At 46.9% G+C, this 16,476-nt stretch overlaps 1 protein-coding gene across 1 annotated transcript; it reads left to right on the forward strand.

Moving 5' to 3' along the window:
• Positions 1-9,414: 9,414 nt before the first annotated feature.
• On the forward strand, positions 9,415-13,859 carry LOC127318417 (probable LRR receptor-like serine/threonine-protein kinase At2g23950). Its single transcript, XM_051348900.1, has 10 exons — positions 9,415-9,727; positions 9,854-9,986; positions 10,086-10,157; positions 10,305-10,448; positions 10,582-10,653; positions 10,764-10,823; positions 10,926-11,041; positions 11,321-11,482; positions 11,617-11,982; positions 12,868-13,859. Exons 1-10 carry the CDS (start codon positions 9,430-9,432, stop codon positions 13,623-13,625), a joined length of 2,181 nt encoding a protein of 726 aa, XP_051204860.1. The 5' UTR covers positions 9,415-9,429; the 3' UTR covers positions 13,626-13,859.
• Positions 13,860-16,476: the final 2,617 nt, after the last annotated feature.

Below are 16,476 nucleotides of genomic sequence, written 5' to 3' on the forward strand. Positions count from 1 at the left end.
TATCATTGATATGAAGGAAGGTAATATTAAATATCAATTTCCTCTCAAGAAAGGTATGGAACACTTCCCTAGAAAGAGAATGAAGTTACCTTTTGATTCTATTATTAGAACAAATTATGATGTTGACACTTCGTCTCTTGATAATACTTGATACACACTTTCTGCGCCTAGCTGAAAGGCGTTAAAGAAAAGCGCTTATGGGAGACAACCCATGTTTTTACCTACAGTACTTTGTTTTTATTTTGTGTCTTGGAAGTTGTTTACTACTGTAGCAACCTCTCCTTATCTTAGTTTAGTGTTTTGTTGTGCCAAGTAAAGTCGTTGATAGAAAAGTTCATACTAGATTTGGATTACTGCGCAGAAACAGATTTCTTTTCTGTCACGAATCTGGGCTGTTTTCTCTGTAGGTAACTCAGAAAATTATGCTAATTTACGTGAGTGATCCTCAGATATGTACGCAACTTTCATTCAATTTGAGCATTTTCATTTGAGCAAGTCTGGTGCCTCGATAAAATTCGTCAATACGAACTGTTCTGTTTTGACAGATTCTGCCTTTTATTTCGCATTGCCTCTTTTGCTATGTTGGATGAATTTCTTTGATCCATTAATGTCCAGTAGCTTTATGCAATGTCCAGAAGTGTTAAGAATGATTGCGTCACCTTTGAACATGTTAATTTTTATTGTCGCTAACCCTCTAATGAGTTGTTCTAAGTTTGGTGTGGAGGAAGTTTTCAAGGATCAAGAGAGGAGTATGATGCAACATGATCAAGGAGAGTGAAAGCTCTAAGCTTGGGGATGCCCCGGTGGTTCACCCCTGCATATTCTAAGAAGACTCAAGCGTCTAAGCTTGGGGATGCCCAAGGCATCCCCTTCTTCATCGACAACACTATCAGGTTCCTCCCCTGAAACTATATTTTTATTCCATCACATCTTATGTGCTTTTCTTGGAGCGTCGGTTTGTTTTTGTTTTTGTTTTGTTTGAATAAAATGGATCCTAGCATTCACCTTTATGGGAGAGAGACACACTCCGCTGTAGCATATGGACAAGTATGTCCTTAGGCTCTACTCATAGTATTCATGGCGAAGTTTCTTCTTCGTTAAATTGTTATATGGTTGGAATTGGAAAATGATACATGTAGTAATTTGCTATAATGTCTTGGGTAATGTGATACTTGGCAATTGTTGTGCTCATGTTTAAGCTCTTGCATCATAAGCTTTGCACCCATTAATGAAGAAATACATAGAGCATGTTAAAATTTGGTTTGCATATTTGGTTTCTCTAAGGTCTAGATAATTTCTAGTATTGAGTTTGAACAACAAGGAAGATGGTGTAGAGTCTTATAATGTTTACAATATGTCTTTTATGTGAGTTTTGCTGCACCGGTTCATCCTTGTGTTTGTTTCAAATAAGCCTTGCTAGCCTAAACCTTGTATCGAGAGGGAATACTTCTCATGCATCCAAAATACTTGAGCCAACCACTATGCCATTTGTGTCCACCATACCTACCTACTACATGGTATTTTCCGCCATTCCAAAGTAAATTTCTTGAGTGCTACCTTTAAAATTCCATCATTCACCTTTGCAATATATAGCTCATGGGACAAATAGCTTAAAAACTATTGTGGTATTGAATATGTACTTATGCACTTTATCTCTTATTAAGTTGCTTGTTGTGCGATAACCATGTTCACTGGGGACGCCATCAACTACTCTTTGTTGAATTTCATGTGAGTTGCTATGCATGTTCGTCTTGTCTGAAGTAAGAGCGATCTACCACCTTATGATTAAGCATGCATATTGTTAGAGAAGAACATTGGGCCGCTAACTAAAGCCATGATCCATGGTGGAAGTTTTAGTTTTGGACATACATCCTCAATCTCATATGAGAAAATTATTAATTGTTGTTACATGCTTATGCATAAAAGAGGAGTCCATTATCTGTTGTCTATGTTGTCCCGGTATGGATGTCTAAGTTGAGAATAATCAATAGCGAGAAATCCAATGCGAGCTTTCTCCTTAGACCTTTGTACAGGCGGCATAGAGGTACCCCTTTGTGACACTTGGTTAAAACATGTGCATTGTGATGATCCGGTAGTCCAAGCTAATTAGGACAAGGTGCGGGCACTATTAGTATACTATGCATGAGGCTTGCAACTTATAAGGTATAATTTACATGATACATATGCTTTATTACTACCGTTGACAAAATTGTTTCATGTTTTCAAAATCAAAGCTCTAGCACAAATATAGCAATCGATGCTTTTCCTCTATGGAGGACAATTCTTTTACTTTCATTGTTGAGTCAGTTCACCTATTTCTTTCCACCTCAAGAAGCAAACACTTGTGTGAACTGTGCATTGATTCCTACATACTTGCATATTGCACTTATTATATTACTCTATGTTGACAATATCTATGAGATATACATGTTACAAGTTGAAAGCAACCGCTGAAACTTAATCTTCCTTTGTGTTGCTTCAATGCTTTTACTATGAATTATTGCTTTATGAGTTAACTCTTATGCAAGACTTATTGATGCTTGTCTTGAAGTGCTATTCATGAAAAGTCTTTGCTTTATGATTCACTTGTTTACTCATGTCATATACATTGTTTTGATCGCTGCATTCACTACATATGCTTTACAAATAGTATGATCAAGGTTATGATGGCATGTCACTCCGTAAATTATCTCGTGTTATCGTTTTACCTGCTAAGACGAGCAGAACTAAGCTTGGGGATGCTGATACGTCTCCGACGTATCGATAATTTCTTATGTTCCATGCCACATTATTGATGTTATCTACATGTTTTATGCACACTTTATGTCATATTCGTGCATTTTCTGGAACTAACCTATTAACAAAATGCCGAAGTGCCTGTTGCTGTTTTCTGCTATTTTTGGTTTCAGAAATCCTAGTAACGAAATATTCTCGGAATTGGACGAAATCAACGCCCAGGGTCCTATTTTGCCACGAAGCTTCCAGAAGACCGAAGAGGAGACGAAGTGGGGCCACGAGGTGGCCACACCCTAGGGCGGCGCGCCCCCCCCTTGGCCGCGCGGCCCTATGGTGTGGGCCCCTCGTGCCGCCTCCTGACCTGCCCTTCCGCCTACTTAAAGCCTCCGTTGCGAAACCCCCAGTACCGAGAGCCACGATACGGAAAACCTTCCAGAGACGCCGCCGCCGCCGATCCCATCTCGGGGGATCCAGGAGATCGCCTCCGGCACCCTGCCGGAGAGGGGATTCATCTCCCGGAGGACTCTACGCCGCCATGGTCGCCTCCGGAGTGATGTGTGAGTAGTCTACCCCTGGACTATGGGTCCATAGCAGTAGCTAGATGGTTGTCTTCTCCCCATTGTGCTTAATTGTCGGATCTTGTGAGCTGCCTAACATGATCAAGATCATCTATCTGTAATTCTATATGTTGCGTTTGTTGGGATCCGATGAATACAGAATACTTGTTATGTTGATTATCAAAGTTATGTCTATGTGTTGTTTATGATCTTGCATGCTCTCCGTTACTAGTAGATGCTCTGGCCAAGTAGATGCTTGTAACTCCAAGAGGGAGTATTTATGCTCGATAGTGGGTTCATGCCTCCATTGGTATCTCGGGAGATGGATGAAAAGTTCTAAGGTTGTGGATGTGCTGTTGCCACTAGGGATAAAACATTGGTGCTATGTTCAAGGATGTAGTTACTGATTACATTACGCGCAATACTTAATGCAATTGTCTGTTGTTAGCAACTTAATACTGGAGGGGGTTCGGTTGATACCCTGAAGGTGGTCGGTTTTAGGCATAGATGCATGCTGGATGGCGGTCTATGTACTTTGTCGTAATGCCCAATTAAATCTCACTATACTCATCATAATATGTATGTGCATGGTCATGCCCTCTTTATTTGTCAATTGCCCAACTGTAATTTGTTCACCCAACATGCTGTTTATCTTATGGGAGAGACACCTCTAGTGAACTGTGGACCCCGGTCCAATTCTCTATACTGAAATACAATCTCTTGCAATCTTGTTCTCTTGTTTTCTGCAAACAATCATCTTCCACACAATACGGTTAATCCTTTGTTACAGCAAGCCGGTGAGATTGACAACCTCACTGTTTCGTTGGGGCAAAGTACTTTGGTTGTGTTGTGCAGGTTCCACGTTGGCGCCGGAATCCCTGGTGTTGCGCCGCACTACATCCCGCCGCCATCAACCTTCAACGTGCTTCTTGGCTCCTCCTGGTTCGATAAACCTTGGTTTCTTTCTGAGGGAAAACTTGCTGCTGTGCGCATCATACCTTCCTCTTGGGGTTCCCAACGAACGTGTGAGTTACACGCCATCAAGGAGTTCCAGTCCGAGGGCGAAGAGGGCTCCGAGTAATCTCCATGGGGGCGAGTAGCATCGCGCTTCTTCCTTTTTGGCATCTCGATGCCAAAGGAGGAGAAGTGTTCTATTAGGACTTCTCTCGGGGATTTGCATGGTTTGGGCACAAACATATGCATTTATCATTCCTTTATTGCTTGTGTTCCCTCTTATTTGAATTATTTGGTTTGGTTTGTTCCGTTTAAAATTATGTGCTATATGTGGTCTGAGACATTGTTAAGGTTTTCAGATTTCTATATGTTGAGATCAAGGTTATTATATTGTGTGTGATGCTATATATCCGTATTATATATCTCCATATGGGTATGATTTCTATCACCTTATCTCAACTTCATATATGTTTATGTCTCTTGTTTGAGCTCATGTTGGATACCTCTTGTGTTGAGGCACCTCGCACCTATGTGTTGTGTGTTTGTATTCAAATGCAAATTACTTGTATGCACACATATAGGGGGGAGTGCCTCTATGTTTTGCCAACATGCTTGCTCTCTATAGTGATTTTATTGCAAATCCGTATATTATCATCAAACACCAAAAAGGGGGAGATTGAAAGAACATCTCTCATAATATGTTTTGTGTGTTTGATGTCAATGTAAGTGATACACTAATGTTTGATGAAGTGGTACAAGGATTATATAGATACATGTATTTGTGTGACGGATGTGGTAAGATGTGTCAAAAAGAAGCTGTAACAGAATCACCAGGCCGGATAATCCGGGCCGGATATTTGCAAAATATCCGGCCCCCAATTTTTGGCTAAGGACTCGAGGAATTGTGGCTCAGTACTTCCCTGGACAGGGGCCGTATTTTTGGCTGGATATTTGTCTGGATTTTCCCAAGGCCGGATAATCCGGGCCGGACTTTTTGGAAATATCCGGCCCCCCAAAAAATTGCTAAGGACCTGAGGCGATGAGGCCCTGGACATGGGCCGGACAATTGGCCGGACTTTTGGCCGGATTTTCCGAGGGCCGGATTTTTGGTGGGGGGCGGATTATCCGACCCCAACTTAGGTCGGATTATCCGGCCCCCCGAAGACTCCAACGGCTGGATTTTTAGGGAGGGTATTTATACCCTCCTTCTTCTACCTTGCTCCTTGCTCAATCATTGACTAAAATTCTGCCAAGCCTCACCTCCATTAGAGCCACCTGAAGAACTCAAGATTTGCAAGATCTCCTTCCTCCCCCAACCAAAGCTCTTGATCTTTGGAGATTCGAAGGAGAAGACACCGATCTACATCCTCACCGAAGCGATTTACATTTCTCCCTCATTTGTTTGAGGGCCCTCTTGCTAGTGTTCCTCTTTGGTTCCATAGTTGATTGTTGTTGATGTATTGTTGTTGATTGTTGTATTGTTACAGATTTGGGAGCCTCCGATTCGGTTGTGGATGTGTGCTCCAAGAACCTTGTAAAGGCCCGGTTTCCGCCTCGAGGAAATCCCTTAGTGGAAGTGGGCTAGGCCTTCGTGGCGTTGCTCATAGGAGATCTGAGTGAAGCCTTCGTGGCTGTTGGTTTGGCTTTCGTAGCAACCACACTCCTCCAAACGTAGACGTACCTTCTTGCAAAGGAAGGGAACTACGGGAATCATCCCCGTGTCATTGCGTGCTCCACTCTCGGTTACCTCTATCCTATTCTATCTCCTATATCTTGCGTAGCTATATCGTGCTTAGTTGTTAGTCTTGTCATATAGGTAAATTCACTTAGTTGCATATCTAGAGAATTTACCTTTGTGTCAAACCTAAATTGAAAAAGAACTAAAAATTAGTTAGCACCTATTCACCCCCCTCTAGGTGCGGCATACGAATCCTTTCAACGGGTTCAGTATCATGCTCCACCTGTTCAGCACAACTCAAAGCATCATGAACAAGATTACACTCTTCAATTAAACGAGTACATTGACATTTGTTACGCCTCGGTCTATTAGCAGCAATAGAACTATTTGTTTGCTGCAAAACAGGTGGTGAGTGCTGAACAATAGCGTTATCAATTTTAGCAACATTATTTTCTTTCTCCTCCACGTGCTCCACCTGAACGCTGATCCTCTGTTGCTCATCATCAGAATTATCAGAAAAATCAACAGCATCATCTGTAGATAAACTCTTATAAAACATGATAGCCTCATTAAAGACAACATTCCTGCTATGCAAAACTTTCTTAGTTTCAGGATTCCATAACTTATATGCCTTAACTCCTGAACCATAACCAAGAAACACACACTTAACAGCCCTAGGCTCTAGCTTTCCATTATCAACATGAGCATAAGCAGTGCAACCGAAAACTCTCAACTGTGAATAATCAGCAGGTGAACCAGATCATACCTCAATAGGAGTTTTCTTATCAAGCGGAATGCAAGGTGACCTATTTATCAAGTAACAAGCGGTGGAGGCTGCTTTAGCCAAAAAAAAACGTCTATGCATACCAGCATTGGACAACATGCGGCGAGCCTTGGAGATGATGATTTTGTTCATCCTCTCCACCACACCATTCTGCTGAGGAGTATATGGGATGGTGTGGTGCCTGACAATGCCTTCGTCGCTGCAATAATCATTGAAAACAGTAGAACAAAACTCCATGTCATTGTCAGTACGAAGCAATTTAACTTTCTTTTCTATTTGCTTCTTTACCATAACTTTCCACTTTCTAAAAAGCATCAAACACATCAGATTTATGTTTCCACTTTCCTGAAGTAATCATCTATGATAGTAAGCATGTAATTTGCACCACCAAAAAAAGTCTTGCGGGAAGGTCCCCACACATCGGCATGCATATAATCCAGAATCCCTTTGGTGGTATGAACGGAAGCACTGCATTTAACTCTTTTATGCTTACCAAAAATGCAGTGCTCACAGAACTCAAACTTACTCAGATTGCAGCCATCTAGCAGGTCTCTCCTGTGCAATTCTGCCATGCCATGTTCACTCATATGTCCAAGACGCATATGCCAAAAATTAGTTTTATCAGGTTCATCAGGAATAACAGCAGTAGCAATACCAGACAAAGTGCTACCTCTAAGAACATATAATTTTTGCAGAATTCATATCACCAATCATGTGAACGAGAGAACCTTTTGATACCTTCAGAACTCCGTGAGAACCAGAGTGTTTGTACCCCTCAACATCAAGGGTACTGAGAGAGATCAGATTTGGCCATTCCATGTATGTGTCTCACATATGTCAGAGTGCGTGTCATGCCATCTTGCGTCTTGATCTGAACGGAGCCAATGCCCACGATCTCACGTGGGTTGTTATCTCCCATACACACAACATATCCACTCTGCACAAACTCATAAGAACTGAACCAGTCTTTGTTACAGCAAATATGAAAAGAACATGCAGAATCAAGGATCCACTCATCATTACCAGAAACACAACCAACAAACACAACTAGGCAATTGCCATCAGAATTATCACTGGAAACAACAGCAGCCTTACCATCACCATCAGACTTGTTTTTCGGTTGGTAAGTACTGTTTCTTTTCTCTTTGTTCTGCAACTTCCAGCAATCAACAATATTGTGGTTAGTTTTCTTACAATACTTGCAGAACTTACCATCTCATCCCTTGAACTTTGAGCGACCTCTGCCGGTCTTGCTCTTATCTCTGTTGTAGTTGTTGTTTCTGTTCTCGGTCCTGCCTCGGACCTGCAGTGCTTCTGCCTTAGATGATGAACCCTCTGCCTGCACCATAGATTTCATCTTTTCCCTCTGCTGGAGGGACTCATAAACTTCGGCAAGGGTTAGTTCATCACGGCTGTATAACAAGGTGTCTCGAAAATTCGCAAAAGAATTAGGCAATGAGACTAACAGTATAAGAGCGAGATCCTCTTCCTCATAACTTACTTCCATGGACAACAAATCAGAAACGATCTCTCTAAAGATCGACAGGTGATTCATCATTGACGCACCTTCTTGCAGCTTGTGCGAGAACAACTTCATCTTCACGTGCATCTTACTGGTTAAATCTTTAGACATGCAGATCGACTGCAGTTTCAACCACAGCGCCGTTGCAGATTTCTCAGCCAGCACTTCCCGCAAGATATTGTTTGATAGATGAAGCTGAATTAATGAAAAAGCCTTATTGTCTTTCCTCTTTTCATCGTCGGTCCAGGTCTTGGCATCTTTCTTGCCAAATCCATCAAGAACTTCATCCAGATCAGAAGATTGGGTAAGGATCGTCCTCATCTTCACTTGCCACAGAGAAAATCTCGTGGTATAATCTAGCTGTGTAGATGGAACTTCAAGGAAGACACGTCGCAAGACCCTAAATTGAAACACGGGCTCGGATACCACTTGTTACAAACGCGACAAGCAAATTCCCCTATGCATGAGTAGTTTGGTTGGGGATATGAATGAACCCTAGTATCACCGTGGATTGAAATAAAGATTATGATGTATTATGTGCGTAGTAGCTTTCTTCAATGCTATTGTGCGAACATCAAGTGGACAATATTTCGCCCCTTGGGACCTCGATAATCCTAGATGTACGGACGGGTTGGCTTACAAAAACTTCTACGGGCTAACGTGGAATGAATTTGTTGGCTGGGTTTTGATTATTCTTCCATTGAATCATGGGTCACGTTCTAATTTTGTGAACTGGTTGATACCATCCGTAAGAAAATTTTGTAAGAATTTTTTTGTAGGTGTAGCGGGGAAAGTGTATGCCAAGGATTCTCCAAGATGTACTCTCTAGGTCCTTGGAGTTCGCCTGAATGTACATGACACGGATTTACAAAAGCACCATCGGAACGTGCATATGCCAGTTTACCCTCCCTTTCCCTTCACTCGATGACATGATCACGCCCACCACCGCCCCTGCACCATTGTTCTATCCACGAAAATTCACGCACACCAGTGATGATCACTACCCCCATCCCATGAAACACAGCACCACCCAACCCAAGAAGGAAATAGAACAAATCAAATTAAGGTTCTCAGCTCCCAAGACCCACGCCACAAATACGCACACCGCAGAAACAACATGCTAAGCCAATCAGCGTCCCAGGCCCCATCCGTCAGCTTCCACGGCACGATCATTGCTCATTCCATCGAAATCCGAAAGATGCCATGGCATGCAAGGCAACAGCTCCTGGCCATGAGACCGCCCATGTCACGTCAGTCGCCCCAGCAGCCTTGCATGACACGAGAAAAAGCAGCAAAGCAAAGCCACTCTATGCCTGCTCTGCTTCCCTCCCCCCTCCCCTCCCACGCTTTTCTCCTCCTCGGGCGCCTCTCACCTCCATCATTCCCCCCACCGTCCGTCCCGATGGCCTCCAACGCCCCCGTCGTCATCCTCATCTTCTTCCTCCTCGCCGCCGGCCCCTCCCTCGTCTCCTCCTCCGAGCCGCTCAACGCCGAAGGTACGTACGCACGCTAGTTCTTCACCAACCGCGCGCGCCGCCACCCAGAACAACACTCCGTTTCAACATCATCACCATCACTTGTTGGCCGATTACTTGCTCACCTGCGAGCTCGCCGTGTTGCAGTGGTGGCGCTGATCGCCATACGGCAGGGGCTGGTCGACCCGCACGGCGTGCTCAGCAACTGGGACGAGGACTCCGTCGACCCCTGCAGCTGGGCCATGGTCACCTGCTCCCCGCACAACCTCGTCATTGGCCTGTAAGCCCCCCGCGCTCTCCTCTCCTCCTCCCTTTCACCATCTCCCTTGCACTTCCTCCATTAACGAGCGCGGCCGCCTCTCTCAATTTCGCGTTTCAGTGGCGCGCCGAGCCAGGGCTTGTCGGGGACCCTGTCAGGGAGGATCGCCAACCTCACCAATCTCGAGCAAGTGTAAGCGATTAATTCAACACAACCCTACATTGCCTACCTACTAATCGTTGACAGTCATCTCGCCATCTTGTGTTGTCTGTCGAAGAGCCAGAGCAGTTTGCTGATGATGATAATTGTGCGTTTTCCGCTTGTGTAATTCCAATCCAGGCTGCTGCAGAACAACAACATCACGGGCCGTCTGCCGCCGGAGCTGGGCGCGCTGCCCAGGCTGCAGACGCTGGACCTCTCCAGCAACCGCTTCTCCGGCCGCGTGCCCGACACGCTGGGGCGCCTGTCCACGCTGCGATACCTGTGAGCCACCCCAAACATAAACCTTTTCTTTCCCTCCATCCCTAAACATTGCTGCTCCGGCGGTTCTCGATTGATCAGCCAGTTGAGTCTCTGATGTTTTCTCCAATTGTGTGTTCTTTTTTGCCGCATGCAGGAGGCTCAACAACAACAGCCTGTCGGGCGCGTTCCCGGCGTCGCTGGCCAAGATCCCGCAGCTCTCCTTCCTGTAAGCACGTCTCCAAACTTAACTCCACAATTCTGTCTTTGTTCCTTTTTGTCTTTTTATTCGATTTTTTGCGAGCTGAATCCATGACCCAAATGCGGCTGTTTCCCCAGGGACCTGTCCTACAACAACCTCAGCGGCCCTGTTCCCGTCTTCCCCACAAGAACCTTCAAGTACGGACTGCTCGCCCGTGCACTCACTCGTCTTCTCATTCATTGCCACTCGCCACTTGTACACAGTAGCTAATGCCAATGTGTGTGTGTCTTGCCAAGCAGCATCGTGGGCAATCCAATGATCTGTGGGAGCCATAATCCGGGCGCCGGGGAGTGCGCCGCCGCGGTCGCGCCGGCCGCCGTACCGTTCTCGCTGGAATCCACCCCGAGCAGCAGCAGTGAGTACACACTACACACTGTATCTATCCGCTACTCCTGTCTAGTCGTTGTTGCTTTCTCGGAGTGCGCGATCGAGTGTTCCTTTCCATTCCATCATCCTCCTTTGCCCTGTAGCGCGCGATTGGGGAGGAGATCGACACTGTTCTTGTGGCAGTAGTAGCAAAAACAAGGCCGTGCCGTGCCGTCCCGACCCGCCTTGGCGTGGCGCGCGGCGTGCGGCACAGCACACCCTGGGGATCGGCGTTAACTTTGTTTTGTGCTGGCCTGTGTACGTACAGGTGCGACAGGGGCGGCGAGGTCAAAGGCTGGCGCGCGGCTGCCGGTCGGGGTCGGGACAAGCCTGGGCGCCTCCTCCCTTGTGCTCCTCGCCGTGTCGTGTTTCCTCTGGCGGCGCAGGCGCCACCGGCGCTGCTGCTGCCTCAAGGGCCCCTCCGTTCTTGGTACGTACGCCGTTACGTCCCCTTCACCGACCGATCGACCGGCGCTAAAACCCTGATCTGAGATTTTGTTTCCATTCGAGCCGTGTCGTGCACCTGCACTAACTGTCGTTTATTTATTGTGTACATCTACACAGATGGCTGCTGCGACCTGGAGGTTGGCGGCGGCGCGGTGGCGCGGCTGGGGAACGTGCGGCAGTTCGGGCTGCGGGAGCTGCAGGCGGCGACGGACGGGTTCACCGCCAAGAACATCCTGGGGAAGGGCGGGTTCGGGGACGTGTACCGTGGCCGGCTGGGCGACGGCACGACGGTGGCGGTGAAGCGGCTCAAGGACCCGAGCGCGTCCGGGGAGGCGCAGTTCCGGACGGAGGTGGCGATGATCAGCCTGGCCGTGCACCGGCACCTGCTCCGGCTGGTGGGGTTCTGCGCCGACGCCGCCTCCGGCGAGCGCCTGCTCGTCTACCCCTACATGCCCAACGGCAGCGTCGCCTCCCGCCTGCGAGGTACGTTTCACGTTATCCTGCGTTGGTGCCTGGCTACCGTACTAGGTGAAGGAGATCAGCGGGTCCCGGCGGCGGGAGCACGCAGGAGTCATGGGAGGGAGTAGTCGTAGTCTGTCCTGTGCCCGTGTCGTCAGTGGCTCAGGCGTGGTCGCGTGGCCCACGTAGGTAGGCTGGGGCTCAGGCCACCGCACTCACGTTTTGTCCGCATCTCGTTCCCGGTGGGGTCGCCGGAGTGCTGCATGCCATCGCTGCCGCCTGCGCGCGCTGCCGGCCGCGGCACGCCCTAGCATAGCACGACGACACGCACCTTACCGGCACAGTCAGTGCTCTCACTAGCCAGTAGCCGCTCACGCAGGCTCGGCCGGTTCAGGGCCGATAGGACAATCTGGTCGTGTCGTCTGTTGCTCCGCTAGTTCCTCTATCGATTAATTTTGGGATTGGCGGCCTAGCTAGCTAAGCTAGTACGTGGTCCGTTCAGATCAGGGTTTACATTTTGTTTCTTGTTTTGCTCAGGCGGCAGGGCAGGGCACACAGCACGAGCTAGCTACGACCTCATGTGTCTGCTCGCTCTTGCAACTTGCTGCTGCATTTGGCATTATTTACTAGCTACTGTAGCTGCGTACGTACTCTTCCTCTGGGGTTTCAGCATTCCGAGCAGTGGGCCTGCGCGCGCAGATGCTGGTCCAAAACAGGAACCCCTGCGGGCGTACGTTCCAACGTAGAATGTACGTACGTGCACCGTAGTTTCCCTTTCACCGGATACGTGTATCTTGGTATCCACTGCACACTCGGCACAGCAGAAATCCCAGCTTGCATGTTACTAAATCTCGGACGAGGACACGTGTATCTCGATTAACTTGGTACTTGCTCTTCATTCATCTTCAGGCAAGCCGGCGCTGGACTGGCAGACGCGGAAGCGGATCGCGGTGGGAGCCGCACGCGGGCTACTCTACCTGCACGAGCAGTGCGACCCGAAGATCCTGCACCGGGACGTCAAAGCCGCCAACGTGCTGCTGGACGAGCACCACGAGGCCGTCGTCGGCGACTTCGGGCTGGCCAAGCTGCTCGACCACGGCGACTCGCACGTCACCACGGCGGTGCGGGGCACCGTGGGCCACATCGCGCCGGAGTACCTCTCCACGGGCCAGTCGTCGGACAAGACGGACGTGTTCGGCTTCGGGGTGCTGCTGCTGGAGCTGGTCACGGGCCAGCGCGCGCTCGAGGTCGGCAAGGGGTCGGGCGTCGGCCTCAGCCACAAGGGCGTCATGCTCGACTGGGTCAGGAAGGTGCACCGGGAGAGGATGCTGCACCTGCTCGTCGACCAGGACCTGGGGCCCTGCTATGATGCCATCGAGGTCGCTGAGGTGGTGCAGGTCGCGCTGCTCTGCACGCAGTTCCAGCCGTCGCACCGGCCCAGGATGTCCGAGGTGGTGCGGATGCTCGAGGGCGACGGCCTCGCCGAGAAGTGGGAGGCCAACAACCGGCCGGCCTCGGCGGTCCACGACGGCGGCTACGACCACCGCAACGACTCCAACGGATCAGTCTTCTTCAACGACTTCCACGACAACGACAGCAGCCTCAGCAGCGACGAGGCGCGCTCCATAGACATGGTGGAGGAGATGGAGCTCTCGGGACCCAGGTAGCTAGCGCTTGTTTGCTCTGCGCGTTCCGAGTTGATCAGCCAACATTCAGAAGAAAACAGATACATGAGGAAGGAACTGGATTTGTTTCTAGCTAGTTTGAAAGTAGTAGCGAGGTGCTTAGTTTTAGTGGACCACAATGTGTAGCTTCTAGTATCAAGCTTTCCTTCTCCCAAGAAAGATGTAAAGAAAAAGGGGTGGCTTTTCTTTTTACAGTCTCTTTTTCTTTTGCTGCTAGCTCTCCTTTTCTTTCTGTTGATTTGGGGGCACGGGCACATGCAGCACTGCACTACTTTGGTTTGCATTCCCCTCCTCATCTTCTTCTTTTGCAGTGGCCCTTCACTCCCTCAGCTCCGCTTTAGCTGTATGTGGGAGGCTTGAGAGACATGCAGTCATTTTGACTGCTTTCTGACCTGTAAAGATAAGCAGCTGATGGTTTTTTCTTTGGTGTGGTATGAGAGGACCATGATGTTGGCATGAGACTGAGGTGTCTTTTGCTTGCACAGGTTTTGAATTGTTGAATGGTTTTCCAAGCTTGACCTGTAGCGTTGCAACAAGACTACGAGAGGCCCGCAAGTGGTGATGAAATGCAGGTTCCTGCCTAGGCTCTCATGATATGACCATCGCTGCTCATTGGTAATCTGATAAGTAGACATGCCTCACCTTCAACCTATGACTCCATGTCTTGGCATCTAAACGGCCGAGGTTGCAGTCTACCAGTAGCTGCTTATCGATGAATTCTGAACATTGAAACGTCAAAACTGGGAAAGGAAGTAACAATGCATATTAAGTTATTAACTGTCTAGTACAATTCTGAAGTATGGTCATATGGATAAATGTATAATGTATAAGATGGATTTAGAATCTAGGCTGGTCAATCTGGCTATGATTTGCATTTTAAGCAGAGCTCTGCCTGGTTACATTCGCCATTATGGTCTCAGCCCTAATCTCATTGCCAGCAAGTAATCAACCATTATGTTAAGAAATGTTAAAATAGAGACAAGCGAAAACTATTCTAACAATGATGACTGCAAGATACTTCTGGAGTATGAACATCCACATACAGTGGTGGTGTGGTGACACATGCAAATGGATGCTATGTTGTGTTTATATTGCATCCTAACACATCAAGTTTGGATGATTTCAGAGGGGTTGATAATACCACAGGCTTTTCGATCTAGCAGTGCACCACCAGTGCCGACTTATCCAATCCAGTTACTACTGTTGGTAATATTTTAATTTAATTTAATTTATTAAAGAGTTCACTTTTTATTGGCCAATGTGAAGGCAGGGAAATAAAGTATTTGTGCTGATTAATTACAGGGGTGAGGGGACACCAGAAAAAGGAAAAATGCTAGCTAAGCATGTCAGCATGTGTATACCTACACACATTAACCATGATCAAGATTATATGATGTTAGGCATACAAATTTATACCAAAATTCAATGTGTATTGCATGCTGGCACTAAATTGGGACACAAGGCTGACTGAGTCTTTCTCATGTACCTGCTCCAACTGGCAGTTAGGCGTGCAGCTGTGGTTAAAAAAGCAAGTCATTTCCTCCGAATGTTGCATCTATCAAAAAAAAGTTTTGCAGACTTTAGACACCAGCTACAACTGAATGTTGCAACAATCATTCTCTAATTATTTTTTAATCTCCTCGCTGTTTCATGTCCTCAAGCCTTACTTGACATGCCACACCAGCTACAACTGGAATGGGGCAATAAATAATCAAATATCTCTATGATTTCCTTTGGTGTTGTGTGAGAGGACGATGATGAAGTGTCTTTGCTTGCAGATGTTTTGAATTGTTAAATGATTTTCCTACCTTCACCTGTGGCGTTGAACTGTGCTCTTTAACGGTAAAAAAGATAGCACCCGAAATGAAACACAATGATGCAGTATTCAGTGCTGAAAAATGTAGCACGCAAAATGAAACGCAATTTTGCATGCATATATGTAGTCTTTAATGCTGAAAAACGGTAGCGCGCGATATGAAACACAATGCTGCATGCTGATTTCAGATGCATGGAGTATCACTTACAGTACCAGGTATCCACCCATAGCTTCAATCCTGCTAAAAATATTGGTCTCTGATGACGCCCTGTTGCACAAGGCTAGAGCAGGCCTGCAAGTGGTGATGAAATATAGGTTCCAGCCTACCTATGATGATATGACCAGCTCTGCTCATTGGTAATTCTGCTGGTGTGTGCTGAGTGGCGAGTAGTAGTCTGAACCAGACATGCCTGACCTTGAACCATATGACTCCATGTTCAGGCAAGTACCAATGTATATGCTGGTCATTTAGGACGCCCATTTGTGGCACCCAGAAATAAAGATTTCATTTTTTTCTCTTCAAAAACAGGGCACACCTGGTGCTCATGTTCAGCCATTAGTATTCCGGCCATTTATCATTGCATCTAAGAGCTCGCCCGAGGTTGCAGTCTACTAGTAGCCAATTATCCACGAATTCTCAAGGTTTAAACAAGGAATTTTAATATATAAACCGTCTAGAACAGAAGTATGGTCATAAGGATATCTGAAAACAGCTAACCCATGGACCAAAAGAGCCAAACATGGGTTACATAGGTGACGCACAAACAATACTAGGATAGGTTCAATATGCCCCACAAACACCTGAAATTAGTGGGGAACAAAGCACTAGCATAGTCTTCTAATGATAACTCAAGGAATCAAATCTAGGATAGGTTAAGCCATAAAGAGTCAAATACTACAACTATTCAACCACTGCACTGATTTTGATCCATGGAGAAAAGCGGAGAGATTCAACTACGTGTTCCAGAATGATTAAACTGAACTATTTGTGATAGAAAAAGGGGCAAGCTAAACAGC

The sequence above is a fragment of the Lolium perenne genome, chromosome 7 (assembly GCF_019359855.2).
Source record: "Lolium perenne isolate Kyuss_39 chromosome 7, Kyuss_2.0, whole genome shotgun sequence".
Classification (NCBI taxonomy): Eukaryota; Viridiplantae; Streptophyta; class Magnoliopsida; order Poales; family Poaceae; genus Lolium; species Lolium perenne.

Bases quoted from the DNA above. Each gene is read 5' to 3' on its own strand.
- LOC127318417 (XM_051348900.1), top strand. From the start codon at position 9,430: ATGCCATGGCATGCAAGGCAACAGCTCCTGGCCATGAGACCGCCCATG. The intron at 9,987-10,085 runs GTAAGCCCCCCG...TTCGCGTTTCAG, and splicing joins CACAACCTCGTCATTGGCCT to TGGCGCGCCGAGCCAGGGCT. The intron at 10,824-10,925 runs GTACGGACTGCT...CTTGCCAAGCAG, and splicing joins TTCCCCACAAGAACCTTCAA to CATCGTGGGCAATCCAATGA.